The sequence below is a fragment of the Giraffa tippelskirchi genome, chromosome 7 (assembly GCF_054371585.1).
Source record: "Giraffa tippelskirchi isolate mGirTip1 chromosome 7, T2T-mGirTip1v1.2.pri, whole genome shotgun sequence".
In the NCBI taxonomy this organism is placed as follows: domain Eukaryota; kingdom Metazoa; phylum Chordata; class Mammalia; order Artiodactyla; family Giraffidae; genus Giraffa; species Giraffa tippelskirchi.
The window spans coordinates 50,015,147-50,042,074 of NC_137281.1; the positions used below are offsets into that span (position 1 = coordinate 50,015,147).

Here is a 26,928-nt window from a genome sequence, read left to right on the forward strand (position 1 = left end):
CGGCCCCACCTACCCTGTGCTCCGACACAGGGAAGCCCCTCGCGTGCTCACATGGTCCTCCCCGCCTCCAGAGCCCATCCTGCCTCCTGTGTCACTCTGCTGGCCTCACATCCCCGCCTCACTCATCCAGCCACTAATTCCCTAAGCGCCTGCTGTGTGCCAAGCACCACTGCAGAGCCAAGGACCCTGCAGGGAACAAAACCTTCCCCCTTGTCAAAGCTGACATCCTAAAGGGGAGATGGATTGTGATCAGATAAACAAGGAAATATGTTCCCCTCTAGGCAAAAATAAAGCAGGGTAAGCTGGCTGGGAAGGAGGAGGCTGCTGCTAGAGTAATCAGGGAGGACTTCTCGGAAGCAGTGACTGGAATGCAGGTAGCCCAGGGAGAGCGTTCGCGGCAGAGTTTGCCATCGCCTGGCCAGCCCACCGGATGCCTCCTCCCATGCTCGTTGTGTCTCCCCGCACATCCTCGCCAGCCCAATGCCTCACCTCTGCGCCGGCGGCCCATCCATGATGATGTTGATCCACAGGATCTGCATAGCATTGAGGGGGTTGGGCAGGTTGCACACGGTGGACAGCGTGATGAGGCTCAAGGCCGAGATGCTCCTGCAGGGCACACACACGGCAGGTCACCAGCTGCTCCCAGACCCGGCCACTAAGGGGGCGCCGACCTGGACTTACGTGCTCAGCTGAAAGCGGACAAAGTTCTTGATGTTATGAAAAATCCCCTTGCCTTCCTCCACCGCATTCCTGCAAGAGAGGAGAAAGCATTTACTGACAAAGATGGCAGGGTGGGAAGGGTTAGCCAGCTCCGTCAATTGCTAAAGGAAGCAACGGTGTCATGACGTTTCTTCTTGCTGGCACTCTCGGGAATAGTAGAGGAGGCGGATGTCCTAACAGGTGTCACCAGCCCCTGGGAACGGGTCCCCGAGCCACAGTCACCCTTCTGTCTGAAGACTGTACACAGATTTTTCTCTCATCCAAGTCCCGGGACCCCAGCCCTTACCCAGGACTCCCAAAGTGCCTCCTATGCCTCAGCAATTCACCAAGGAGAAGGGGCCCCTGACCCGGCTTTCTGTGGCAGCCTGGGGACCACGTGTACATCCATCACAGCAGAGCAGGGGGCCACCGCCCCAGGCATTTCTGTGACTAAGGAACCACCTGAAGGGTGGCTTACATGATGGCCGAGAAGTCGTCGTCCACCAGGATCATGTTGGCAGCCTCCTTGCTGACGTCTGTCCCCGTCTGCCCCATGGCGATGCCGATGTCCGCAGACTTCAGGGCGACTGCATCGTTCACCCCGTCCCCGGTCATGGCCACGATCGCCCCTGTCTCCTGCAGAGCCTTTGGAAAGAGGAGCCCAGTGGGGCCCTGCAGCCTGAGCACCTGCCTTCCAGACCCTTCTCTCCTGTTGCCCCTCGTCTCCCGCTGCACCACGGCCAGGGCACCGGGTGAGCCATGAGCCTCTCAGCCTCAGCTTTTCCATCGGCAAAGTGGGATCACAGCCCCTCCTCTTCAGGGCTGTGGTGAGCCCTAAACTAAGACCACAGAGGGGACAGTGCCTGTGTCATCTGTCACCATGACGACAAAAACTGGCCACCTGCTTCTACAAGGATGAAGTCACTGGCCACTGCGGCCATTGACCTTCCACACCCCCCGAAAGCAGCTCAGGGTGGAGATGGGGAGTGAGGGAGAAACTCACAGAACAGGCTATTTTCAGGAGCAGATGTTACAAGCCTTGATTCTTACATCTTTTCATATCCAGAAAAGCGCTAAAGTCATCAATAGAGACATCTACTCCTCGTGACTAGCAGCTAGCCTCCGCTAAAACGTGTGCTTGTCAGCATGTCACCAGAGTTGCATGTCTGGTGTCACAGAGTCCCTCCATCTGTCCTCCCCGCTTTGGGGCAGTTCCTCAGAGCTATCTGAGATGCTGTCTCTGGGCTGTCGTCCTCATTCTGCCTCAAGTAAAACTTAACTCTCACGGTGTGTTTTTTTGTTTTTTTCAGTTGACAACCATTAACAAAGAATAATCAGTTTGTCCCCATGAATCCATGTCGTGCCCAATAGGTATTAACATTTTCTTTGAAGAATGACTGGCACAGAGATTCACTGTGTAGAACTAAAAAACCCCAAGTAACACAAAAGAGAAAAACACAAGCTTTAAAGAGCAAATTTTCAAAGAACCATGTGCAGGAAAAGCACACGTCTGCAGGAGTCTCATTCTAGCCCTCTTGTTTTTGATGTACCGTCACACCAGCTCTCTCCTGGGCACTGCTGCAGGCCAGACAGCTGCCAAGGCTTCACGGGCCTGGCTTCATTTCAACCTCTCCTCTCCTGCCTTGTGAATTAGCTGGTATCACTCACATTCTCCCCAGTTTACAGATGAGGAAACTAAGTCCTGGAGTTAAATATAGGAATACACCAAAAAGCACCCAACTAACCAAGGCTGGCCTCTGCGTTCCTCCCTTTGCACCACCCAGTTCCCACTCCCCGCTTTTGGTGGACGCAGCACAGGGCCTCCCCAGTTCTCCTCTCCCCAGAGGCCAAGGCAGCTGCCCTGGGGCCCCTGCTGGGCCACCCCTGAGCAGAGCCGCCACCCACCTGAGCTGTGCCCCGAGGGACTGGAAGAGGCACACAACTGACCTTGATGATTTTGAGTTTGTGCTTTGGGCTGGTCCTGTAGAAGACAGACACCTGGAGCCGGAGCCGGAGAGGACAGAGCATCAGTGTTGAGGACGTGACAGCCCCGTGCCCCGTGCCCCGCCGGCAAGCCCCGGGAGGACCCCACCTTCCCGACGCGCTCAGCCAGCTCGCCCTGCTCAGCGCTTTCCACCTCTTCCCCAGATATGGCGCTCAGCTTCCCGTTGCACAGACCGATGTTCCTTCCTGAAACGGAAAGGGGACAGTCCCTCCTGAGGGCCTCAGACTGTGGTCCCTGCCCTTGCCCCTCACTGCACCTGCCTGACATCGGGCCCTGCCTTGGCCACTGGGAGAAACAAGGACAAAACCACCAGCACTCCAGTGGGAGAACACCTGCTGTGGTGTGTGTGCGCTCAGTCGTGTCTGCCTCTTTGCGGCCCCGTGGACTGCAGCCCACCAGGCTCCTCTGTCCATAGGATTTTCCATGCAGGAATACTGGAGTGGGTTGCTATTCTCTTCTCCAGGGGATCTTCCTGACCCAGGGATCGAACCTGCATCTCTTGCATCTCCTGCATTGCATGCTGATTCTTTACCCCTAGTGTCATCTGGGAAGCCCACCTGCTATGGTATGTGACCTTAATTCCATCCACAGAACAAACTGGCAACAAAGGCCTATGATCCCCACTTTAGAGATGAGGAAACTGAGAGGGAGGTGGTTTTCCCAAGGTCACGGGGCAGATAAGTGCTAAAACTGGACCTGCTGTGGTTCTTTCTCTCTGATTCCAGAGTCTGGGATCTTCCCCCAGTGCCAGGCTGCCTCGAGACAAAAGGGGGAAGAGAACTAAGGTGCGACACCCCTCCCAGCAGTAATAAATACAGTAATAGGAGGCGAGGAGCTGGTCCTCTGCCAAGGAAGAGCCTCAGGGCTCACTGGTTTGCTAAGGGCACATGGCTAGTGGTGCAAGGCAGACTGGGCCTGTGCACTGGCAGCGATGCTGCCTGTGGAAATGAGGTGTGAGCATGAGTGGACGGCGGCCCGAGCGGCTTCCCCGTCTGCACGTGGTCTTTCCCTCTCTGGGAGAACCTGCCAACATTTGAGAGACAGACACCCACTCGGGCAGTGGGTTGCGGGTTCTTGAGCCTCAGAAATCTCTCCTTAGCACGTGGAAGGCAGGCGTGAGCACTGCTGACCAGGTCCCCTCGAGGAATAAGCACTGTAGTGACTCGTACCCTCCACCCCTCCCCTGGGTACCTATCGCCAAGGCTGTCTCCAGAGCATCTCCCGTTATCATTTTCACGGACAAGCCCGACTCCGAGAGAACCTGGACCGCTTCCTTCACACCAGCCCTGGGAGGGTCGATGATTCCGATGAGACCCAGAAACGTCAGCTTCCCCAGCTCGGGCCCGGAGGCCAGGGCCAGCACTGTGGACAGAGCAGGAAGGTTCGGAAGATTTTTGTCCCCAGTCGGCCCTGGCCCCCACCCCATCCGCAAGGGGCTGGGGCACTAAGTTCCTGGACCACAACAGGAAGGGAAGATATTCCCAGTGGTCCTCAGGCCCATGCAGGGCAGCAGCTCTTGACGGCTCACCCACGATGGAGAGCAGGGCCAGCGACAATGTGCCGCATGAGAAATGGGACCCTGTCCACCGGCAGTGTTGTCCCAGCCCCAGCCCAAGGGGAGCGGCCAGGAGAACATCTGTGGGCTGGCACATGGGACGTTTCCAACAGCCTGCCAGTCTCTCATTGTTCTGCCCTTCTCGGTCACTGCCAGCAGACTTGGGGTGGCAGCTACCAGGGTCAAGAAAAGTGTGTGGGAAGAACACTGGTGAGAGGACCATGTTTCAGTGACACAGAAGCCAGGCCTGGCTCGGGAGCGATGCTCTGAGGAGGGTGCTGTGAGAACTGACTTGACTGTGTCACCTTACTGATCCTGGAGCGGGGCTGCAGCCAAGAAGTTTCAACTGTGACCCCTCAGTCATTGTACTGTGCCAGAGATGCAGGGGGTGTATGCCAGTGATGTTGGGGGCGTGTGCCAGAGATGCAGGGGGCGTGTTCCAGTGATGTTGGGGGCGTGTGCCCAAGATGCAGGGGCTGTGTGCTAGAGATGCTGGGGGCATCTGCCAGTGATTCGGGTGCCATGCCTCCATTTCTAGCTGCCCTGCTAAGCTCTGTCCCAGCGATCTGCCACATCCTCACCTTCAACACTTGTCAGCGAGCTACTAGCAATTTATAATTCCTGCCCCTTGCAAGGAAAACTAAGGCAATTGAAACCAATATAGTAAGCCAACACTGCTCAGTTTCCCCTGAGGGAGTACGTGTGTTTCAGAGTGTTTTTAGACACTTTCTCTGATAACAGACAGGCTGGCACATGGCAGCAGGAAGTGCAAAGTTTAATGTTCAGCCCATCAGGGAAGGTGTCGGCTCTGGTGCAGCAAGCTGGAAATGGCCAAGAAATGAAATGTCTGTTCATCTATAAGAACCTTGGCTTTTCCTGACAGCAAGCCATGAGCAAGATGACCAATCAGGAAAATCAACGTTTCTGGGGAGGCCCGTTCACGCGTCTTAGAAAACTCAGGACCTCTCCTCGCACACACGAGGTACATCTGGGTTAACGGTGTCATCTGGCGGCTAGGATGTGGGGGGCATCCTATGTTTCATCTGCTCAGGAGGGTCCACCCTGGCTTTGCCCCCATCAGCGCCCCACCTGACGCCCCTCTGACTGTTATTGTATTGACCAGGGACCCTGCGTTACTACACTTGAAAAGTCAGCATCATGTGCAGACTCAGCATGGGGCTGGGAACACAGCCACTGACCTCGCAGGCCCAGGGATCCCATCTTCTTCTCCTCCTGCTGGCAGAAGGCTCGCTGCTGGGGCGTCAGCGGCAGGGGTATGCCCCCATGGTTGTATGTGGCGCAGTAACGAATCACCTCCTCAAAGGCCCCCTTCATGAAGAACATGTCTTCCCGCTCCTTGGAAAATACAGAGGGAAAAACATCGGCGGTCACTGGCTGCTTCAGCTCCTGGTGACCGTCACCTCATCCACACGGAGGTGTTCACGGTGGGGTCACTGATCTGTTTCAGTTAACAATGATGGTCCGGTATAAATGGACCCCGCCGGGAAGAGAAGTTACAGGAAATCCACGTGATGGAACCACACGCAGCCCAGAGGGGGCTGATCTGTGACCCAGACACCCACCCCCTGCATCAGGGCCCCTGGTCAATGTTGCTCAGAGCATCTGCACGTTTCATGAACTGGTCATATCCCAGCTTTTACATGTGTGACTGACTCCTAGGTGTCCAATTTCGGGAGACTTCCGAGTGAGGGAGGCACCATGAACTTGGCTTATGAGGATGAACCCAAACGAGCAGCTGACCCTTTTCTGGTGTATCTGTTAAGCTCCATCTCCCCTAGACTGTAAGCTCCAGGCGGCAGGTGCCTTGTCAGTATGACCCCCAGCCCTAGCACAGCACCCACTTGCTCACAGTAGACGGTGAAGGAACTTGTAGGCACTGACATGGAAAGCTGCCCAAGACGTCATTTAAGGGAAAAGAACAAATTACACACACTATACACAGCACGACCTTCTTTAGAAACTACCACCCCACGTGTTGCTACCTGCACCTGTAGACTCTGGAAGGCTCTATCTCTGACTGCTGAGGGGCATAGTGGGAATGGGGGGTGGGCAGAGAGAGAAAAGAGGCAGGATTATCAGAAGGTTCCACTTTTTAAGTCACATTTCTATTTTTTTTTCAATGAAAATATATTATCATTGCCTTTGGGGGAAAATAAGATTTGAAGGTATTATAACATTGAAAAAAGTCCAGAACGCCTCTTAAGCACCAGGAATCTATATTATACCTGTCCACTCATGTCAAAGACCTGGGATAAGCTGGCCAAGCTACCCGCCACCGTGAATGAGATGGAAAATCTCAGCATAGACAAGACGTGACAGGTTCCAGCAAGAGCAGAAAGTTTGGAGAAAAAGGTGGAAGGCAATAAAAATCTTTTTAAAGAGAAAGAAAAGTTTTTTTTTCTTTCAGTAGAAGATCTGAAAAGCTACAGAAAATTAAGAAAAAAAGGGGGGAGGGGGAAGATAGGGTGGGCTATCCCACCCAGGGACAGCTGGTAAGAGGTTGGTACATATTCCCCTTGGTGGCTTAGAACATACATGTGCACACACATGTGAGGTCATCCGTCTACGGTGGACACTAGGGGGTGCGTCCTGGATCCCCTTAAGGACCAAGGACCGTTCCTCCACTGTGACAGGTACATGAGCTCATATGTGTAAAGAACCCAGCATGACAGGGATATGAGAAAAGGACCCCAAGTTAGCAATGGGGTCAGCGTCATCAGTAGGAACCTGTAGTCACTGTGGTAGTAATTACTCAGTCATTGTACTGCAGGCCACTGAGTCTCATACGTGAAGTTGCATCAGAACCCCTAGCAAACACAGACGACTGGATTCCACCCCTGGAATATCTGATTCAGTGAGTCTGGGGTACAGCCTGAGAATCTGCATTTTGAACAGATTCCAAGGAGATGCTTCTGCTGGCCCGGGACCCCACTTTGAGGACCAGAGTTTCAGAAGACAATCTCAAAAGCGGCCCCAAGATAATCAGAGCTTTCATCGCCATCAACTGTATTTTCACATCTTCAGATGTCATAGAAGCAGCTGGAACTTGAAACTCATCTCCTAACCTCTGCATTTTGATTTGCTGGTGTGGGGGGAGGGGCTGGAAGGGGGCAGAGAGGCAACCTCACCTCGTTCTTGGAGCTGCACTGAACCGCCATCCACTTCTGCTCCGAACTGAACGGGATCTCTTTCTTTCGTACATATGAATCTTTAATATCTCCTAAGTCCATCTGGGGTAATAAATGGGATGTTTTCAGTGAGTCATCCTAAACCAATCTCTATGCAAAGCTCGGTCTATTTAAATTATTCATTATTCAAACCACCTCGGGCAGATGAGAAATCCAAGCGTTTAGCTCACAGAGAAAGGCCATTTGCTTTCAAATGTCCCACCAGGAAGAAAAAAATCTCTTTTTCTCTCATCCCAGGGGCAGAGCCAGATGGTCTGCTCGTAGCTGGAACCTGTGGGGTTTCTGCCAGGAGGAACGTTTCAGACTTGAAGATGTGGCAGAAGGAGCCCCTGGGAGTGGGTGCTGGCGGTCACCCCAGGGTCCCTGCGGTCACCCCCGGGGTCCCTGCCAGGCCTGACATTCAATCCATCTTCGATGCCTTTCAGGCCAGTTCCTGGACAGATCTGAGCCTCCACTTCCCTAGATGTAAACCAACCCTAACCCGTGCATCCCACTGCCCCCTCAAGGAGTGAAAATGGGTCCTTAGGGGGTGAAAAAATCTAGTCCTTTTATGTATAAAGCACAGAAACATACAGTATAGGAACAGACATATAGTACATCTGTGATGGTAAATACCTGTACACCTGCCTGTGTTAGTCTCTCAATCATGTCCAACTCTTTGCAACCCCATGGATTGTAGTCTACCAGGCTCCTCTGTCCATGGGATTCTCCAGGCAAGAATACTGGAGTGGGTAGCCATGCCCTCCTCCGGGGGATCTTCCTGACCCAAGGATCGAACCCAGGTCTCCCACATTGCAGGCAGATTCTTTACTGTCTGAGCCACCGGGGAAGGGTGGTGGGAAACTCCTTGGTGGCTTAGTGGTTAGGACTTCACCTTCCAAAGGAGGGGGTGTGGGTTCGATCCCTGATAGAGGAGCTAAGAACTCACATACCTAGAGGCCAAAAAACCAAAACATAAAACAGAAGTAATACTGTAACAAATTCAATGAAGACTTTAAAAATGGTCCATATAAAAAAAAAATCTTAAAAAAATCTCATGGAGGGAGTGATTAGGGAAAAAAAACACCTAAAAAGTCTCCTAAGAGGGTGGTTATTTAACTTATATGCAGAGTACATCATGAGAAACACAGGGCTGGATGAAGCACAAGCTGGGATCAAGATTGCCAGGAGAAATATCAATAACCTCAGATATGAAGATGATACCACCCTTATGGCAGAAAGTGAAGAACTAAAGAGCCTCTTGATGAAAGTGAAAGAGAAGAGTGAAAAAGTTGGCTTAAAACTCAACATTCAGAAAACTAAGATCATGGCATCTGGTCCCATCACTTCACAGCAAATAGATGGGGAAACAATGGAAAACAGTGACAGACTTTATTTTCTTGGGCTCCAAAATCACCGCAGATGGTGAGTGCAGCCATGAAATTAAAAGACGCTTGCTCCTTGGAAGGAAAGTTATGACCAACCTAGACAGCATATTAAAAGGCAGAGACATTACTTTGCCAACAAAGGTCCATCTAGTCAAGGCTATGGTTTTTCCAGTAGTCATGTATAGATGTGAGAGTTGGACTATAAAGAAAGCTGAACGCTGAAGAATTGATGCTTTTGAACTGTGGTGTTGGAGAAGACTCTTGAGAGTCCCTTGGATTGCAAGGAGATCCAACCAGTCCATCTTAAAGGAGATCAGTCCTGGGTGTTCATTGGAAGGACTGATGTTGAAGCTGAAACTCCAATACTTTGGCCACCTCATACAAAGAACTGACACATTTGAAGAGACCCTGATGCTAGGAAAGATTGAAGGCAGGAGGAGAAGGGGAAGAAAGAGGATGAGATGGTTGGATGGCATCACCAGCTCAATGGATATGAGTTTGAATAAACTCCAGGAGTTGGTGATGGACAGGGAGGCTTTGCGTGCTGCAGCCCATGAGGTTGCAAAGGGTTGGACAAGACTGAGTGACCAAACTGAACTGAAGAGGGTGTCATGGGTTATGTGTGTCCCTAAAGACACATTGAAGGTCTAACTCCCCAGGGCCTGTGATGGGGTCTGATGTGGAAATAAGGTCTTTGAAGGTGTGACAATGTTAAGATGAGGTCACTGGGGGAGCTGATTCCAGTATGATTGGTGTCCTTTAAGGAAGAGGACATGGCCACATGAGGCCTTGCCTTGCTCAGACAGGACCTTGAATCCTGCTACTAACCTGGCTCCCAGTGAAAGGACTGCCCATGTGGACAGCACAGACCTCCTACCTTCATTGCCAGGGCCACCAAGGCGCCCTCCGTGGGCTGCCCCATCACGGCGTTTTTTCTGATGATGGCGTTGTTGGCAACACAGCCGGCCTGCAAGGCGGGGAGGGGTTTCCGAAGGTCGTTTGTTAGTATTTGGAGCTGCACCCGTTGGGGTCCCGGGCGTGCTCAGGCATGTGGAAAGGTCCAGCCCTGAAGGCTTGACCCGTTTTCAGGGCTGGGCTGGTGTGGGAGAGAGGGACAAATTTACTCTTCAAAATGTGCCAGTCCCCACTCTGCAAAAGCCACACCGTAAACACTGGGTTGACCAGAAAGTTTGTTCAGGTTTTTCCACTACGTTTGAACGTACTTTTCGGCCAACCCAATAATTTACTGACTCAGCTGCATGCTGGCTGTCACAAAGCCATCCTGAGGAATGAGAATGGGAAGGCAGGCAGACTAGGGGTCACGCATGTGGGGGGATGTGAGTCCCCAAGGATGGACACACGCGGCTTCTGATCGGGGTGATGAAGGGTCCTGGGATCAGACTGTGGTGACCACCTCGTGAACACATTGCGACCCACCAAACTGTACTCTCTGTGCTAGTGAATTCTGTGGCAGGTGATCTATAGCTCAGTTTAAAATAATAACTGGAAAAAGTAGTAGAAACAGCTAAGGAAAGAACATGGGGGTGAATGCAGGGGGTGTGAGGGGAGGGAGAAAGCAGGGGGAGCAGGAGCTCCCAGTTCTTCCCTGACCTCCCACCTTTCCATCTCTATCTGGGCCGTTTCGATAACCTGACCCCTGGGGTGTGCCCCAGTTGTCCCCAAGAACCAGTTAGTCCAACTGCTCTCTCTCTTGGCAGACAGAATCCCATCAGCTCTGTTTAAGACACGTGTTTATTTCCACAGTGGCACTGTTGATGCTTACCTCCACTAATTTCCCCACCGAGACGTTGGAAAACTGCTTAATGACTTCCTTAGAGGGTAAAAGGCAGACAGTCCCATTGCCGTTGTAGCCAACTCCGCTGACCTGCAGGGCAAAGCCGCAGAAAGGGGTGTCCCTGGGAGGCAAAGAGACGCTCCCCTGGCTGACCCATATCTCTTTTCTGGGGCCCGGTTGGGGGTCCACCCTTGAGGACATGGTCCCACCACGACCAAGGCTTTCAGTATGACCGTGTCCCCTGCAGAACTAAGTATTCATCAGATACCCAGTGCCATACTTCAGTATTGCAACAGGGCGTCTTGTAGTCAGTAAAAACTATGGCTGTGAAAACCAAGTAGTAGCATATAAGCCTGCTTACATTCTAGAATGGGGGTGGACAAGCTTGTTTTTACAGAGCCAGACGGCAAATATTTTAGCCTTTGCAGCCCATGCAATCTGAGTCACAATTACTTAGTGGTTGGCGTGCAAAAGGAACCACAGACAACGTGCAAACCACTAGGGTGTAGCATCATGCCACCCAGAAGGTGGCTGCCTTTCATCAGTCATGTGCTTGCTATTTGTATTAATGGCGAGGAGACTGTCCAATAACCCACATTTGCGTCTTCCTTACTGGTTTCTAGAAGACTGCGTGTGCTTTCTCTGAAAAAGATAAAGGTCTGACAGGGCACTCCTTGGTCTTGAACCTTATGAATTCACATGGACTCACCTCGGCGTGGAGCCCATCGGACGTTACGAGTTGGGTGACAGTCATTTCGTTGGCAGTCAGAGTCCCCGTCTTATCGGAACAGATGACGTTGCAGCACCCTGGCCCAGAAAGACATCAGAGTTGATGGGAGAGAGAAGTCGTCACCATCAACTCTCAACCTTAGGAAACACCCAGGTTGAATTATCACAGCACCAAGAAGCCCGTTCAGTCCAATTTGTAAGAATTCAACCAGCGGGAGCTCCTTACCTAAGGTCTCCACAATCGGCAGCTTCTTCACAATGACTCGCTTCCGGGCCATGCGCAGCACTCCCAGGACCAGTGTAACCGTGACGACAATGGGCAGACCCTCGGGGATGGCGGCCACAGCCAGGCTGGATGGAAAAGGCCAGACGGGTCACCTTTAACACGCACGTAATGTGATGTGAATCCCAACTGGTATTGACCACGTGTTTACCCAGTGAAGCTCACCTGTGGTTTCTCCACCTCTCTGTCCTATTCTCTGCTCCCAATCCCATGATCCACCTGCCTCCTTCTTCAGCGTCCACTGCTCTGAGCTTTACCCCTGCAAAACCCTGTTCTCCTATCAGACATCCACACTTTAGTGTGAATTACTCCAACATTTTGCCTGTTTAAGTACTTTTGCATTTAAATTGTTGTTGTCTATTAGAAAAGTCTTGGACCCTTGAAAGAAATTTCCAGAATCACACAGTAAGTAGAAAGTGGACTTCTGGGTTCAGAAAGTCCCTGAGTTAATCTAATGGTTTAGACAGTTTCTGTGAGAAAACCAGACAAGGAAATGAAAACTGGGGGAGATGACGTAACACAGCAACGCCTTTGCCTAGCTTAGCAGGTTGTTTTGGTGTCTGCTCACTTCCTTAGGACCCCCTCCCCACTCTTTCTGTACCACGTGGCCCCGCCCCCCATAGTTGATTGGATTAGAGGAGAACATGTGACTCAAGTTGAACCAATGAGCTCCTCCCTTGGGAATCTGCATTGGAACAGCACAGAATCCCCTTTCTGTGGGCAGTGTTGTGTTTTGCCAGTGACCTCAGACTGATGGGGGAGTCTGGAGGGGAGGCAGACTGTAGAGCTGTGCAGTAAGCGTCACCACACCACACCCCAACAGGGCTCACCCTTTGCACAGCAGAGGCCTGCAGGTAGTCAGTAAATATTTGCTGAACACACAGGAATGAGTGAATACATACATGGCAAGTGCAAGAGCCCAGACACACCCTGGCCTCACACATACTGAACGCTCTGCACAGGTGGTTCATAACCAGAAAGCCTGGCTGATGATGTCCATCCAACCAAAGCCACACACGGCTACAGTATTTCATCAAATCTGAGGTGCTGTTGATTAGAAAGGGCACCATTATCTTGTGCATCACTAAAGAAAGGAAAAATACTGCCCATTAACCAACGACACAGTGCTTTCTTATCACTTCACTTGTGAGAAGCAGTCTGATTGCAGAGAAGGTAAAAAGTGGAAAAGAGTGTGCATCTTAGAAGCGAAGAAATACAGTATATGAACGGTGACCTTTTACCCGGAGACAAAGACGCATTCAGTGGTAAGTTATATAAACCAAGGTGACAGAGTTTGGTCAAGAGACTGTGCCTGGTTTCTATGGTGATAGCAAGAAGGCTTCCTTGGTTTTATGGCATGGGCTGACAAGACCAGCTAAGCAAACATTTGTGAAGGGTTATTGTGGGCCCTTCCCTCCTACATGGCATGGGAAGGACATTGTGTGTATCTGGGTGCTTTCATCATAATAAAAAAATTAATTGGCAAACTAATAAAGATTAGGCTAGACCAGGAAAAGCAAGTGGACCTTGGCTCATCCTGAAGGTCCCTTGCAGCAGAGGGAAGCAGGAAAAAGTTTTTAAAAGGATGATTCTCGGGTTATTTATTTTGGAGAATCTCTTCCATGCTGGCTATCTTGCCATTTCTACCTTATGATTGAGAGGTCCTGAGTGATTTCACTTCTGCTAAAAACTGAAGAGTCTTGGGACTTCCCTTGCTCCCTCCTCCATACCTCTGCCCTGCCAGTCCTCTTCCCATGTGGTCCAGTGGCTGAGACTCCAGGCTCCCAATGCAGGGGCCCCGGGTTTGATCCCTGATCAGAGAACTAAATCCCACAAGCTGCAACTAAGAGTTCACATGCTTATCATATGTGAAACAGAACACCATTCCATGTTCGATGCATGAGACAAGGGCTCAGGGCCGGGGCAATGGGATGATCCAGAGGGATGGGATGGGGAGGGAGGTGGGTGGGGGGTCCAGGAGGGGGAACACATGTAAACCCATGGCTGATTCATGTCAATGTATGGCAAAAACTATTGCAATGTTGTGAAGTGATTGGCCCCCAACTAAAATAAATAAATTTATAAAAAATAAAAAAATAAAAAAAATAAAAAAAAAAAGAGTTCACATGCTGCAGCTAGGAGACCCGGCACAGCCTAATAAAGAAATAAGTATTAAAAACAAAACAAAACTGAAGAGCCTCATTTTTCCCAAGTCACAAGTGAAACAAAGAGTTGGTTTTCTTTTGAGTTTACCGGAGATAGAGTGTGATAAATGGGGTGAAAGGAGCTGTTAAGACCAGAAATCAGAAATAACCTTGGGGAGGGACTTCCCTAGTGGTCCAGTGGCTAAGACTCCACACTTCCAATGCTGGAGTCCTGGGTTCGATCCCTGGTCAGGGAACTAAGACTTGGTACAGCTAAATAAATAAATAAATATTAAAAAAAAATCACCCTGGGGAGGTGGGGTTGGGGTGGACATAGGAGCCTATTCTCTTACAGACCTGGAACTATTTAACAGTCTTTTTGGCTCATGGAACTTTCCATGGTTGATGACATGGGTCGGGATGCATCCTCACGTGGAGGAGGTTCTCATTCATCATGGTCTGAAGGCTCTGCTTATTCTGGGAGCCCCTCATGGCTGAGGCTCACCCTCTGCCCCCACCCTAGCCTCTGAAAGACCTAGTCACCTGAGCCCCCTTTCCAGCATCCAGCCTTCCTCCCTGGCCCCACCTCTTGCTGGAGTCCCAGCTGGGGTGATTGTAGCCACAGCCTCACTTCTCAGACTGATGCTTCCTGAGCCGACAGCATCTGTATCCCCATGGAGCCTGTTAGGAATTCAGGGTCTCCCATCCTCCCCACCCCCTAGCCTGAGTCACAGTCCCTGAAATCTGTTTGGAACAAGCTCTCCCAGGGACCCTCACGTGGTGAGGTTAGTTACGTTCAAGTCCAGGGCCCCCTGCTCTACAGTGGCCTCCTCTTCCAGGAAGCCCTGCCCTCGCCTCCAACTCCACCGTCCACAGCGCGGCCAGCAGCCCACTCCCCTGCTCCCTCCTCCCATGCCTCGGAACACGCTGGGGTTCACGCCTCCCACCACCTCTCTGCTCCAAAGAAGAGCAGAGATGGCTTGGCATGGCGTGTGAAGGGTTCTGAGGATGTGATTAGGCTCTGGAGGAAACGGGGCCCATGAAGTTCCATGTGATCAGCCCCCAAGTGACCCTACCCTCACCCCGTCCGTCCGGTCTCATCCCCAGTCAGCTGTACCTCCTTCTGGGTTCCACGGATGAGACAGGCTTGCTCCCTCCTTACCTCCGCCCTGCCAGTCCCCCGCCACCATTCCCCTGTCTGAACGCCCACCCTTCCCAACCTTAGCAGGTCCACATCGCTCCAGCTTCAACTCCTCAGAGAAACTTTTTCCAGCTGCCTTTCCTGGGGACACCCCTTCCGATCTCCCCATTTAATCCCTCTCTCAGCTGTCGTCTTCTTTGCAGTACTGATCAGAAGTTGTGACTATTTTGCTAACATTCACTTAAATTGTTCACGTTTATTCTCCCTGCCAGCCGGCAGACTCCAAGGTCCAGCTCCAACAGCACTGGACGAGGCAAGTACACACTAAACAGTTGCTCAACAAACACATATGGGGCAAATAAACAAGCCAACTGCCAGGACAACAGGGAGCAGGGAGCAGGAGGAGAGTCCCTATCCTGCCCGGGTGGTGGCCGGGGGCACTAACCGGGACCCTGGCTTTGGAGCAGAATGCATGGGGTTGGCAGTCTGTCTCCTCTGCTCCCAGAATCCTGTAACTGTGGGCAAGTGTGCTGGCCTAAGCTTCAGCTTCCCCATCAGGAGACCAGCCTGCCCCATGGTGTGGTCCATGATGAATGAGGCCATGTGTTCCTCCAGAGCTGTGCCCCCTTCACTTTCCTGAAGATTCTAGAACCAACTCACCTAGAGTGCCCAACATTCAGACACCGACACAAGGAAAAACGGCCATCGAAAGCTCTGGGTTATGTTTTCCTTTATACCATTCAGGGCACACGTAGCTCAGGAGACAGTCAGGCAACTCTAGTCAACTTGAGATCATGACTTTGTCTATTCAAAAGAACACCTTGAGGGACTTCCCTGGTGGTCCAGTGGCTAAGACTCCATGCTCCCAGTGCTAGGGGCCCAGGTTCTATCCCTGGTCAGGGACCTAGATCCCATGTGCTACAACTAAAGATCCTGCATGCTGCAACTCAGCCCCAGCGCAGCCAAATAAATAAATAAAAATAAGTACTTAAAAAAAACACCCTCAAAAAACAAAAAAATAGTCATTGAATACTTCTGTAATAGGACACACACCTGCCCACAGGTGGACTTTGCCTGCCTGCCTCTCAATTAATGCACACAGTGCCCCATGATTTAAAAAGAGGCATTTGGAATGTTAAAAGACCCATACCTGAATCTCTTCCTACTGCTCACTGCCAGGTAATGGCATCCATTCATTTATACACAGATGGGCTTGACTAAGTACTAGAGATGTGTGCATTCCACCCCCAGTGCAGGGTTCTCTTGCCTACGCTGGCCAGCACCCCACGGCCTCCACACCTCACACTGGACGCCCCATCCACTGGGAGGTGTGTCACTGTCATTTACTATAATGGCAGTTCCAACTCAGCTGTTTGCAAACAGTTTCCTTTTTTTGTATAAATTAGAAAGGCTCCAAGGATCCTTGTAATAACAGCTTTCTTAATTACCTGCTTTCTGTTTTCCTTGTTAAGATGTAATTCACATATCATAAAACTCGCCCTTCTAAAGTATACAATCCAATGGCTTTGAGTATATCCAGAGTTGTATAACCATCACCATAATCACTTTTAGGACCTCTTAATCACCCTCTAAAGAACCCCCATAACTGTTGTGGTCCCTCTTTATTTCCTGACCTCATCTCCTGGCAGGCATTTTTTCTGTCTATATGGATTTGCCTATTTGGGGCATTTCATAAAAACAAACAGCTTCCCTGATAGTTCAGTTGGTAAAGAATCCACTTGCAATACAGGAGACCCTGGTTCAATTCCTGGGTCAGGAAGATCTGCTGGAGAAGGGATAGGCTATTCACTCCATTATTCTTGGGCTTCCCTGATAGCTCAGTTGGTAAAGAATCCGCCTGCAATGCAGGAGACCTGGGTTGGATCCCCTGGAGAAGGGAAAGGCTACCCACTCCAGTTTTCAACTTTCACTTCACTTCATAAAAACAAAGTCATAGTATGTGGCCATTTGTGTCTGGTTTCCTCCTCTTAGGGCTTCCCAGGTGGATCAGTACTAATGTACCTGCCTGCCAATGAGGAGACGGGGGTTCGATCCCTGGGTCAGGAAGATCCCTTGGAGGAGGAAATGGCAACCCACCCCAGTATTCTAGCATGAGAAATCCCATGGACAGAAGAGCCTGGTGGGCTACAGTCCATGGGGGTCACAAAGAGTCAGACATGACAGCATGCACCATACATTTGCCCTCCTCTTAGCCTCATGTTTCTATGGCAACCACACTGTATCAAATGCAATGCTTTGCTCCTTTTTGTGGCTGAATAATAATCTACTGCATGTTGATCTGTCTATTAATTGATGGGCATCTAAGTTTGTTTACATCATGGGTTTGATGTACTAAGTATACATTTTTGCTCACCAACATTAAATATTAAAATAATTTCCCATATATCACCTTTGGAAGTGGTCAAACAGGAAATGTCAAGAGTGAACATCAACATTTTAGGAATCAGTGACCGAATGGACAAGAATGGGAAAATTAATTCAGATGACCATTATATCTACTACTGTGGGCAAGAACCCCTTAGCAGACATGGAGTAGCCCTCATAGTCAACCAAAGAGTCCAAAATGCAGTACATGGGTGGCAGTCTCAAAAATGACAGAAAGACCTTGGTTCGTTTCCAAGGCAAACCATTCAACATCACAGTAATCCAAGTCTATGCCCCAAAAACTAATGCTGAAGAAGTGAAAGTTGCATGGTTCTGCGAAGACCTACAAGATCTTTTAGAACTAACACCAAAAAAAAAAAAAAAAAGTCCTTTTCATCATAGAGGACTGGAATGCATAAGCAGAAAGTCAAGAGATATCTGGAGTAACAAGCAAGTTTGGCCTTGGAGTACAAAATGAAGCAGAGCAAAGGCTAACAGAGTTTTGCCAAGAAAACACACTGATCATAGCAAACAGCCTCTTCCAACAACACAAAAGATGACTCTACATATGGACATTACCAGATGGTCAATACTGAAATCAGATTCATTATATTCTTTGCTGAAGATGGAGAAGCTCGATACAATCAGCAAAAACAAGACCAGGAGCTGACTGTGGCTCAGATCATGAGTTCCTCATTGCTAAATTCACTTAATTTGAAGAAAGCAGGAAAACCACTAGGCCATTCAGGTGTGACCTAAATCAGAACCCTTATGATTATACAGTGAAAGAGAACCCCGTAACTGTTGGGGTCAAATAGATTCAAGGGATTAGATCTGGTAGACATAATGCCTGAAGAACTATCGATGGAGGTTTGTAACATTGTATAGGAGGCAGATCAAAACCATCCCCAAGAAAAAGAAATGCAAGAAGGCAAAATGGTTGTCTGAGAAGGCCCTACAAATAGTTGAGAAAAGAAGAGAAGCGAAAGGCAAAGGAGAAAAGGAAAGATATATCCATCTGAATGCAGAGTTCCAATGAATAGCAAAGAGACATAAGAAAGACTTCTTAGGTGAACAATGCAAAGAAATAGAGGAAAACAACAGAATGGCAAAGACTAGAGATCTCTTCAAGAAAATTAGAGATACCAAAGAAACATTTCTTGCAAAGATGGGCTCAATAAAGGACAGAAATGGTGTGGACCTAACAGAAGCAGAAGAGATTAAGAAGAGGTGGCAAGAAGAAGAACTGTACAAAAAAGGTCTTAATGACTCAGATAACCATGATGGTGTGGTCACTCACCTAGAGCCAGACATCCTGGAGTGTGAAGTCAAGTGGGCCTTAGGAAGCATCACTCCAAACAAAGTTAGTGGAGGTGATGGAATTTCAGCTGAGCTATTTCAAACCCTAAAAGATGATGCTGTTAAACTGATGCACTCAATATGCCAGCAAATTTGGAAAACTCAACAGTGGCCACAGGGCTGGAAAAGATATATATATTGGATTTCATTCCAATCCCAAAGGGCAATGCCAAAGAACGTTCAAACTACCGAACAATTGCACTCATTTCACATGCTAGCAAGGTAATTCTCAAAATCCTTCAAGCTAGGCTTCAGCAGTATGTGAACGAAGAAATTCCAGATGTATAAGCTGGATTTAGAAAAGGCAGAGGAACCAGAGCTCAAATCACTAATATCCGCTGGATCATAGAAAAAAACAAAGGAATTCCAGGAAAACATCTACTTCTGCTTCATTGACTATGCTAAAGCCTTTGACTATGTGGATCACAACAAACAGTGGAAAATTCTTAAGGAGATGGGAATACCATATCCACCTTATCTGCCTCCTGAGAAACCTGTATGCAGGTCAAGAAGCAATAGGTACAATCAGACATGGAACAACAAGTTGGTTCAAAATTGGAAAAGGAGTATGTCAAGGCCATATATTATCACTCTGCTTATTTAACTTACATGCAGAGTACATCATGCAAAATGCCAGGCTGGATGAAACACAAGCTGGAATCAAGACTGCCAGGAGAAATATCAATAACCTCAGATATGCAGATAATACCACCCTAATGGCAGAAAGCCAAGAGGAACTAAAGAGCCTCTTGATGAAGGTGAAAGAGGAGAGTGAAAAAGGTGGCTTAAAACTCAACATTCAGGGGGCGGTCCTAAGATGGCGGAGGAATAGGGCGGGAAGACGACTTTCTATCCCACAAATTCACCGAAAGAACATTTAGATGCTGAGCAAATTCCACAAAACAACTTCTGAATGCTGGCAGAGGACATCAGACACACAGAAAGGCAGCCCATAGTCTTCGAAAGGAGGTAGGACAAAATATAAAAGATAAAAAGAGAGACAAAAGAGGTAGGGACGGAGATCCGTCCTGGGAAGGGAGACTTAAAAAAGAGAAGTTTCCAAATACCAGGAAACACTCTCTCCGGCGGGTCTGTGGCGAGCCTTGGAATTGCAGAGGGCAAAATAACTGGGAGGAAAAATAAATAAATAATTAAAACCCACGGTTTATGTAGCTAACAGCAACTCCCAGAGGGCACGCAGCACAGATGCGTGCATCCCCAACTAGCAAGCGGGGGCTAGGCAGGGAGGGGCGGGCTGCATTGCTTTGGGTAAAGACTGGGCCTGAATGCCCCGAGGACAATCTGAGGGAACTAGATTGAGCAGCAACCTAGACCGTGGGATAGCTTTCCTGCGAAAAGCCTTAACCTAAGACACCACCAGACCCGCTCACAGAACAAAGGACTGAGCAGAGCAAGCCTGCTGTGGACCGGCCCATCCCCCACGGGAGACAGGCAGGTGAGGTCAGCCAGAGCCGGAAGGGCGGAATTGTGGCCCCAGAGAGGCATCCTATACCAAACTGCAAACAGACCTCGCTGCTAACCAGGACTTCTTGGGACTCTGGAGGGTCAACACCCGCTGAGAGGGTCGCAGCCAGAGATCAGCTCCCCAGGGGAGAGCACCACACACCTGGGAAGCTCCGCCCGTTGTACACCCAGAAAACCAAGCGGCTGGGATGGGGGAAGGGAAAAAGGTGCAGCCCCTGACTGCACTAGCCAAAAACCTGGTCACCAGAGCTGCTCGGACCTGAGAAGGGCACAAAACCCAGGCTCAACCAAGTCTGTACCTTTGTGAAGTACCCGGGAACCAGAATCTGAGCGGCTTAGACCTGAGAAGTACAGGCAACCCCAGGGGCCGCTTCAGACAGTTCTCGGCAGTGCAACCTAGAGCCTGAGCAGTGTAGACTGGGAAAGCACACATGCCGTGAGTGGGGCAAACCCAGTGTAGCTGAAACATTGTGAGCACACACCAGTGAGATTTGTTTGTAGTGTTCCTCCCTCCCCACAGCACGACTGAACAAGTGAGATTAAAAAAAAGTGACCACCACCGTCTCCCTTGTGTCAGGGTGGAAATTAGACACTGAAGAGACCAGAAAACAGAAGAAGCTAAAAGAAACAGAGGGAACCGCTTTGGAAGTGACAGATGCAACAGATTTTAAAACCCTGTAGTTAGCACCAACTACATAGGAAGGGGCCTAGAGACCTTGAGAAGTACAAGCTGGACCAAGGAACTATCTGAAAATGAACTGACCCCACACTGTCCATAACATCTCCAGAGAAAGCCCTAGATATACTTTTACTATTATCATTTTTTAAAAATTTTTATTATTTTTAAAAAAAATTTTAAATTTTATTCTATTTTCTTATTTTATTTTTATTTTTAAGTCCCCTATTACTCCTTCAATTTTCATTTTTATAACCTACTATTACCTTGCAAAAAAAAAAACCCTATTCTTGTTTTTTTCATTTTTTAAGACCTTATTTTTAAAGCAAACTTCATATATATTATATATATAATAATTTTTATGACTCTGGTGATTTTTTTTTCTTTTTTCTCATTCTTTTTTTTCCCCCTCTTTTTTTAATATGGTATTTTTGAGAAGCTAACCTCTACTCTAGATTTTTAATCTTTGCTTTTTAGTATTTGTTATCAACTTTGTGTCTTCAAGAACCCAATCTTCAGCACCCATTTTTACTTGGGAGAGAGATCACTAGCTTGATTGCTCTCTCCCCCTTTTAACTCTCCTTTTTCTCCACCGGGTTGCCTCCATCTCCCCACTGCCCCTTTTCTTCTCAACCCAACTCTGTGAATCTCTTTGTGTGTTCTGGGCTGTGGAGAACACTTAGAGAACTGATTACTGGCTGGATCTGTCTCTCCCCTTTTGATTCCTCCATTTCTCCTCCTGGCCACCTCTGTCTCCTTCCTCCCTCTTCTCTTCCCTGTGTAACTCCGTGAACATCTCTGAGAGATCCAGACAGTGGAGAGCACATAGGGAAGTGATTACTGGCTAGCTTGCTCTCTCCCCTTTTGATTCCCCTCTTCTCCTCCTGGCTACCTCTATCTCCCTCCTCCCTCTTCTCTTCTCCATGTACCTCTGTGAACCTCTCCAGGTCTCCCTCACTGTGGAGAAACTTTTAATCATTAACCTAGATGTTTTATCATCAGTGCTGTATAGATGGAGAAGTCTTGAAGCTACTGTAAGAATAAGACTGAAAACCAGAGGCAGGAGACTTAAGTCCAAATCTTGAGAACACCAGAGAACTCCTGAATCCAGGAAGCATTCAACGACATGAGCTCATCAAACGCCTCCATACCTACACTGAAACCAAGTACCACCCAAGGGCCAACAAGTTCCAGAGTAAGATATACCACGCAAATTCTCCAGCAACACAGGAACATAGCCCTGAGCTTCAAGATACAGGCTGCCCAAAGTCACACCAAACCCACTGACATCTCAAAACTCAATACTGGAGACTTCATTGCACTCCAGAGAGAAAAAATCAAGCTCCACCCACCAGAACACAGACACAAGCTTCCCCAACCAGGAAACCTTGACAAGCCACCCATCTAACCCCACCCACAGCAAGGAACCTCCACAATAAAGAGGAACCACAAACTGCCAGAAAACAGAAAGGCCACCCCAAACACAGCAATATAAACAAGATGCAAAGGCAGAGAAATACCCAGCAGGTAAAGAAACAGGATAAATGCCCTCCAAATCAAACAAAAGAGGAAGAGATAGGGGATCTACCTGATAAAGAATTCCGAATAATGATAGTGAAAATGATCCAAAATCTGGAAAATAAATTGGAGTTACAGATAAATAACCTGGAGACAAAGATCGAGAAGATGCAAGAAAGGTTTAACAAGGACTTAGAAGAAATAAAAAAGAGTCAATATATAATGAATAATACAATAAATGAGATAAAAAAAACACTCTGGAGGGAACCAACAGTAGAATAACAGAAGCAGAAGATAGGCTAAGTGAGGTAGAAGATAGAATGCTAGAAATAAATGAAACAGAAAGGAAAAAAGAAAAAAGAATTAAAAGAAATGAGGACAACCTCAGAGACCTCTGGGACAATGTTAAATGCACCAACATACGAATCATAGGAGTCCCAGAAGAAGAAGACAAAAAGAAAGACCATGAGAAAATACTTGAGGGGATAATAGTTGAAAACTTCCCTAAAGTGGGGAAGGAAATAATCACCCAAGTCCAAGAAACCCAGAGAGTCCCAAACAGGATAAACCCAAGCCGTAACACCCCAAGACACATAATAATCAAATTAACAAAGATCAAACACAAAGAACAAATATTAAAAGCAGCAAGAGAAAAACAACAAATAACACACAAGGAGATTCCCATAAGGATAACAGCTGATCTTTCAATAGAAACTCTTCAGGCCAGAAGGGAATGGCAGGACATACTTAAAGTGTTGAAAGAAAATAATCTGTAGCCCAGATTACTGTATCCTGCAAGAATCTCATTCAAATACAAAGGAGAAATCAAAAGCTTTACAGACAAGCAAAAGCTCAGAGAATTCAGCACCACCAAACCAGCTCTCCAACAAATGCTAAAGGATCTTCTCTAGACAAGAAACAGAAAGGGTGTATAATCTCGAACCCAAAACAATAAAGTAAATGGCAATGGGATCATACTTATCAATAATTACCTTAAATGTAAATGGGTTGAATGCCCCAACCAAAAGACAAAGGCTGGCTGAATGGATACAAAAACAAGACCCCTATATATGTTGTCTACAAGAGACCCACCTCGAAACAAGGGACACATACAAACTGAAAGTGAAGGGCTGGAAAAAGATATTTCATGCAAATAGGGACCAAAAAAAAGCAGGAGTAGCAATACTCATATCAGATAAAATAGACTTTAAAACAAAGGTGGTGAAAAAGAGACAAAGAGGGACACTACATAATGATCAAAGGATCAACCCAAGAAGAAGATATAACAATTATAAATATATATGCACCCAACATACGAGCACTGCAATATGTAAGGCAAATGCTAACAAGTATGAAAGGAGAAATGAACAATAACACAATAATAGTGGGAGACTTTAATACCTCACTCACACCTATGGACAGATCAACTAAACAGAAAATTAACAAGGAAACACAAACTTTAAATGATACAATAGACCAGTTAGATCTAATTGATATCTATAGGTCATTTCACTCCAAAACAATGAATTTCACCTTTTTCTCAAGCGCACATGGAACCTTCTCCAGAATAGATCACATCCTGGGCCATAAATCTAGTCTTGGTAAATTCAAAAAAATTGAGATCATTCTAAGCATCTTTTCTGACCACAATGCAGTACGATTAGATGTCAATTACAGGAGAAAAACTATTAAAAACTCCAACATATACTGAACTTAAGAACATGACACCTGGTCAAGAGAGAAAGGATGAAGGAGCGTCTGCATTTCCAGGGCCTGCCCCGAAGGCTGATCAACAGGAAGTGGCTGAGCCAAAGATGGGTTGTGAGCATGGAGATGATCCTGAGGTCAAGGGGAAGGGACTGCCGAATCCAGAGCCCGTGAAAATGCCAGAAATGGGTGAAGGGCAACCACAGATTGAATGAAGACAGACTGTAACCTGAATGAAGACAAACTGTAACCGTGCAGGCTGTTCTTGTGTTGGAAATGTGGCTGTTAAAATTCTCTCAATATTGCATCTGAAACTACTATAACGTTGACTTAAAGTTTGAAACAAAAAATTCAATAAAGTCTTGCAGTTTTGTCCAAAAAAAAAAAAAAACTCCAACATATGGAGGCTGAACAACACACTGCTGAATAACCAACAAATCACAGAAGAAATCAAAATATGCATAGAAATGAATGAAAATGAAAACACAACAAGCCAAAACCTATGGGACACTGTAAAAGCAGTGCTAAGGGGAAGATTCATAGCAATACAGGCTCACCTCAAGAAACAAGAATAAAGCCAAATAAATAACCTAACTCTACCCCTAAAGCAACTAGAAAAGGAAGAAATGAAGAACCCCAGGGTTAGTAAAAGGAAAGAAATTTTAAAAATTAGGGCAGAAATAAATGTAAAAGAAACAAAAGAGACAATAGCAAAAATCAACAAAGCCAAAAGCTGGTTCTTTGAGAAGATAAATAAAATTGACAAGCCATTAGCCAGACTCATCAAGAAACAAAGGGAGAAGAATCAAATCAACAAAATTAGAAATGAAAACAGAGAGATCACAACAGACAACACAGAAATACAAAGGATCATAAGAGATTATTATCAGCAACTATATGCAAATAAAATGGACAACTTGGAAGAAATGGATAAATTCTTAGAAAAGTATGACTTCCCAAAACTGAACCAGGAAGAAATAGAAAATCTCAACAGACCCATCACAAGCATGGAAATTGAAACTATAATCAGAAATCTTCCAGCAAACAAAAGCCCAGGACCAGATGGATTCACAGCTGAATTCTACCAAAAATTTAGAGAAGAGCTAACACCTATCTTACTCAAATTCTTCCAGAAAATTGCTGAGTAAGGTAAACTTCCAAACTCATTCTATGAGGCCACCATCACCCTAATACCAAAACCAGACAAAGATGCCACAAAAAAAGAAAACTACAGGCCAATATCACTGCTGAACATAGATGCAAAAATCCTTAACAAAATCCTAGCAAACAGAATCCAACAACATATTAAAAAGATCATACATCATGACCAAGTGGGCTTTATTCCAGGGATGCAAGGATTCTTCAATATCCGCAAATCAATCAATGTAATACACCACATAAACAAATTGAAAAAATAAAAACCATATGATTATTTCAATAGATGCAGAGAAAGCCTTTGACAAAATTCAACATCCATTTATGATAAAAACCCTCCAAAAAGCAGGAATAGAAGAAACATACCTCAACATAATAAAAGCTATATATGACAAACCCACGGCAAACATTATCCTAAATGGTGAAAAACTGAAAACATTTCCCCTAAAGTCAGGAACAAGACAAGGGTGCCCACTCTCACCACTACTATTCAACCTAGTTTTGGAAGTTTTGGCCACAGCAATCAGAGCAGAAAAAGAAATAAAAGGAATCCAGATTGGAAAAGAAGAAGTAAAACTCTCACTGTTTGCAAATGACATGATCCTCTACACAGAAAACCCTAAAGACTCCACCAGAAAATTAATAGAGCTAATCAATGAATATAGTAAAGTTGCAGGATATAAAATTAACACACAGAAATCCCTTGCATTCCTATGCACTAACAACGAGAAAACAGAAAGAGAAATTAAGGAAACAATTTCATTCACCATCGCAATGAAAAGAATAAAATACTTAGGAATATATCTACCTAAAGAAGCAAAAGACCTATATATAGAAAACTATAAAACACTGGTGAAAGAAATCAAAGAGGACACAAATAGATGGAGATATGTACTGTGTTCATGGATCAGAAGAATCAATATAGTGAAAATGAGTATACTACCTAAAGCAATCTATAGATTCAGTGCAATCCCTATCAAGCTACCAACGGTATTCTTCAGAGAACTAGAACAAATAATTTCACAATTTGTATGGAAATACAAAAAACCTCAAATAGCCAAAGCAATCTTGAGAAAGAAGAATGGAACTGGAGGAATCAACCTGCCTGACTTCAGGCTCTATTACAAAGCCACAGTCACCAAGACAGTATGGTACTGGCACAAGGACAGAAATATAGATCAATGGAACAAAATAGAAAGCCCAGAGATAAACCCATGCACCTATGGACACTTTATCTTTGACAAAGGAGGCAAGAATATACAATGGAGAAAAGACAATCTCTTTAATAAGTGGTGCTGGGAAAACTGGTCAACCATTTGTAAAAGAATGAAACTAGAACACTTTCTAACACCATACACTCAAAAATGGATTAAAGATCTAAACGTAAGACCAGAAACTATAAAACTCCTAGAAGAAAACATAGGTAAAACACTCTCTGACATAAACCACAGCAGGATCCTCTATGACCCACCTCCCAGAATATTGGAAACAAAAGCAAAAACAAACAAACGGGACCTAATTAAAATTAAAAGCTTTTGCACAACAAAGGAAACTATAAGCAAGGTGAAAATACAGCCTTCAGAATGGGAGAAAATAATAGCAAACAAAGTAACGGACAAACAATTAATCTCAAAAATATACAAGCAACTCCTGCAGCTCAATTCCAGAAAAATAAACGACCCAATCAAAAAGTGGGCCAAAGAACTAAATAGACAC

General features: G+C 46.9%; 1 protein-coding gene across 7 annotated transcripts in view; it reads right to left on the reverse strand.

Moving 5' to 3' along the window:
- ATP2C2 (ATPase secretory pathway Ca2+ transporting 2) overlaps positions 1 to 26,928 on the reverse strand; it is a 100,228-nt gene that overhangs the window by 6,333 nt on the left and 66,967 nt on the right. For 6 of the 7 annotated variants that reach the window (XM_081511494.1, XM_081511493.1, XM_081511497.1 and 3 more), the window contains 12 exons: positions 11,586 to 11,710; positions 11,340 to 11,437; positions 10,619 to 10,720; positions 9,713 to 9,802; positions 7,409 to 7,510; positions 5,459 to 5,615; positions 3,896 to 4,066; positions 2,792 to 2,889; positions 2,647 to 2,697; positions 1,178 to 1,344; positions 682 to 750; positions 490 to 606 (listed from right to left, as the gene is read on the reverse strand). In XM_081511494.1, coding sequence (XP_081367620.1) covers positions 490 to 606; positions 682 to 750; positions 1,178 to 1,344; positions 2,647 to 2,697; positions 2,792 to 2,889; positions 3,896 to 4,066; positions 5,459 to 5,615; positions 7,409 to 7,510; positions 9,713 to 9,802; positions 10,619 to 10,720; positions 11,340 to 11,437; positions 11,586 to 11,710 — 1,347 coding nt within the window. The remainder of the gene's footprint in view (positions 1 to 489; positions 607 to 681; positions 751 to 1,177; positions 1,345 to 2,646; positions 2,698 to 2,791; positions 2,890 to 3,895; positions 4,067 to 5,458; positions 5,616 to 7,408; positions 7,511 to 9,712; positions 9,803 to 10,618; positions 10,721 to 11,339; positions 11,438 to 11,585; positions 11,711 to 26,928) is intronic. The other variant, XM_081511499.1, reaches the window with a different exon arrangement.